The sequence below is a fragment of the Arachis duranensis genome, chromosome 1 (genome assembly GCF_000817695.3).
Source record: "Arachis duranensis cultivar V14167 chromosome 1, aradu.V14167.gnm2.J7QH, whole genome shotgun sequence".
In the NCBI taxonomy this organism is placed as follows: Eukaryota; Viridiplantae; Streptophyta; class Magnoliopsida; order Fabales; family Fabaceae; genus Arachis; species Arachis duranensis.
In genome coordinates, this window is record NC_029772.3 from 13,323,159 (window position 1) to 13,325,496 (window position 2,338).

At 38.2% G+C, this 2,338-nt stretch overlaps 1 protein-coding gene across 1 annotated transcript; it reads left to right on the forward strand.

Moving 5' to 3' along the window:
• Nucleotides 1-205: 205 nt before the first annotated feature.
• Nucleotides 206-508, forward strand: LOC107479448 (uncharacterized). Its single transcript, XM_016099584.1, has one exon. It carries the CDS (start codon nucleotides 206-208, stop codon nucleotides 506-508), a length of 303 nt encoding a protein of 100 aa, XP_015955070.1.
• The last annotated feature ends 1,830 nt before the right edge of the window (nucleotides 509-2,338 follow it).

A 2,338-nucleotide genomic window follows, 5' to 3' on the forward strand; every position in this document is an offset into this window, starting at 1 on the left:
ATTAAAAATTTTGCAGCCTCGAGAAATATCAATATGGTTACTTTAACCCCTTATTATGCACAGGCCAATGGACAAGTGGAGGCAACAAATAAAATCCTGATAAGTTTGATAAAAAAAATAGATTGGGAGTAGACCTCGAATGTGGAATGAAATGTTAAGCCAAGTATTATGAGCTTACCGAAACTCGCTAAGAAGGTCGACAGGTATGTCGCCTTATAAATTAGTTTATGACCATGATGTTGTACTCCCATTTGAAATCAATTTAAATACTTTAAGGGTATCAAAACAGAACGACTTGCCAGTCGATGATTATTGGAATGTTATGTTCGATGAGTTAAATGAATTAGACTCAGAGCGAATATTGGCACTGGAGAATATGATTCGACAAAAAGAAAGTGTTTCTCGAAATTATAATCGTCGAATAAGAGAAAAGTGCTTCAGTATAGGCGAGTTGGTTTTGAAAGTTATTTTTCCAATGAAAAAGAAATTGAGATTTCTTGGCAAGTGATCCCATACTTGAGAAGGTCCTTTCCAAGTGATAGAATTATATTCGGGGAATGCATACCGAATCAAATATATCGAGTCAGAAAATATAATTAACTCGATTAAGGGAAAGTATTTAAAGCAATATTATTGTTTGCTAAATTAAAGTCAAAATTCATAAGTTCGAAAGAAAGGAAAATCATTACAAATACTGAAATCTAAGGAGAAAAAATATTAGGCACCATGATTTTGGCCACGTCTGAGCGTAGCTTTATCCTTTCATTGACCAAAACTGAAAGTGCCTCAGCATGCTTGAATTTTTTGTATTGAACCTTGTAAAGTTGTTTTCCACATTCTTCATGTTTGGTCTCAACAGAAACAATTTCTGGGATGAGTTGTTGTTGTTCTTGCTGGGCACTGGTCAGAGGTACGGCTATATAAGCTCTTCTCTTGCGTATTTTGGCAAGTTTTCATTGATCTGGGCCAATTCTACTACAAGTTTTATCTCTTCCTTGTCATAATAAGCTTGGACAGAAATAGCTTAAGAGATTCTCAAATCGAATGCTTCACGGGAAGCTTTGATTGGTTGAAGGGCTGTAGTATAACCTTCAACCTCAGTTTTGATTTTAGCTTCCTTGTTTTCGATTTCTTGAAGTTTGTTTTGGAAAACTATGCTGTTGTTGGCAATCTGTTTGAAATGTCAGATTATGATAGAATGTGGAGTAGAAGCCGGGAGTTCAAAGGCAAAATTCAAAAGATCAGACAAAAGCTTGTTGAGGGCCGCATCATTAATCCAGTCTATAGGTGAGTGGTCCAAGAATTTAAGGAATGATAGGAGCTGTTCTCGAACATCGACATTTAGCTCAGATGAAGGTCCAGATGTAGAAGGACCGGGAAGTACAGGTGCAGGAATAGGCACTTTATCTTCTTGGATAGCTTGATTTAGGATGGAGATCAGGCTAGCCAAAGTAGCGCTTGTACGTTCAGAAGAAACACCCAAACCTCCAGATCCTGGACCAGGGGGAGTTTGAAATTTGGCTTGTTGAAGAGGACTAGAGGATCTTTGAGGAGAAGAGAAAGTCTCCAAAACTCTTGATTGAGAATCCGAGTCAGGGCCAGTAGTCTCAGCAACTCGAGATGGAGAGTTAGAATCAGGGACCACTTTATATTCAGATGAAGGTGCAGCCTGGATGATTGGAGAAGTATGTTCAGTGCTCAGACTTCATATTGGTGAGTGTTGGGTTTGCTCTGTCGTTAAATCAACCACTTGTGTCCCAGTGGGAGGCGAAAAAGCAACTTGTAGTGGTTGAACGGACTCTGTGGCTTAGATTGAATCATAAGATGTGGTTTGTCCCTGGTTATGCTGTTGTTGTAGAAGTGGTTGATCAGGTACTGGAGGTGAGGTGATTGATTGAGCAGCAGTAATGGGCTGTTATATAAGGTACACAGTAATAAGTTAAGATTTATTCTAATTCAATCGAAATATATGTAGAAATGACATAATATTACCGGAATGAGTCTTGGCCTTCGAATTAATCGAAGACCCATATCTGAATCAGTTGTATTCTCTAATTGTGAAGAGGCAGCAAGGATGTTCTGAATAGATTGCTCACTTTCATCAGATCTCTCACTCAACGGTTGCAACCATAACTGATGAAAAGATCGAAATTAAGAGTTGTTAAGTAAATGTGATTTTCGAAATATTTTAGTTCAAGATGCATAGGTATAGGTAGAAATAGTTACCCTTCTGGAAGTTCTTGTGGGAGTCCTTTGACTCTTTCATTGCGGTTGTTGAGAGGAAGCTGTGGTATCAACTTTTCTTTTTTGAGTTCTTTTAGGAGAACCCTCAACAGCA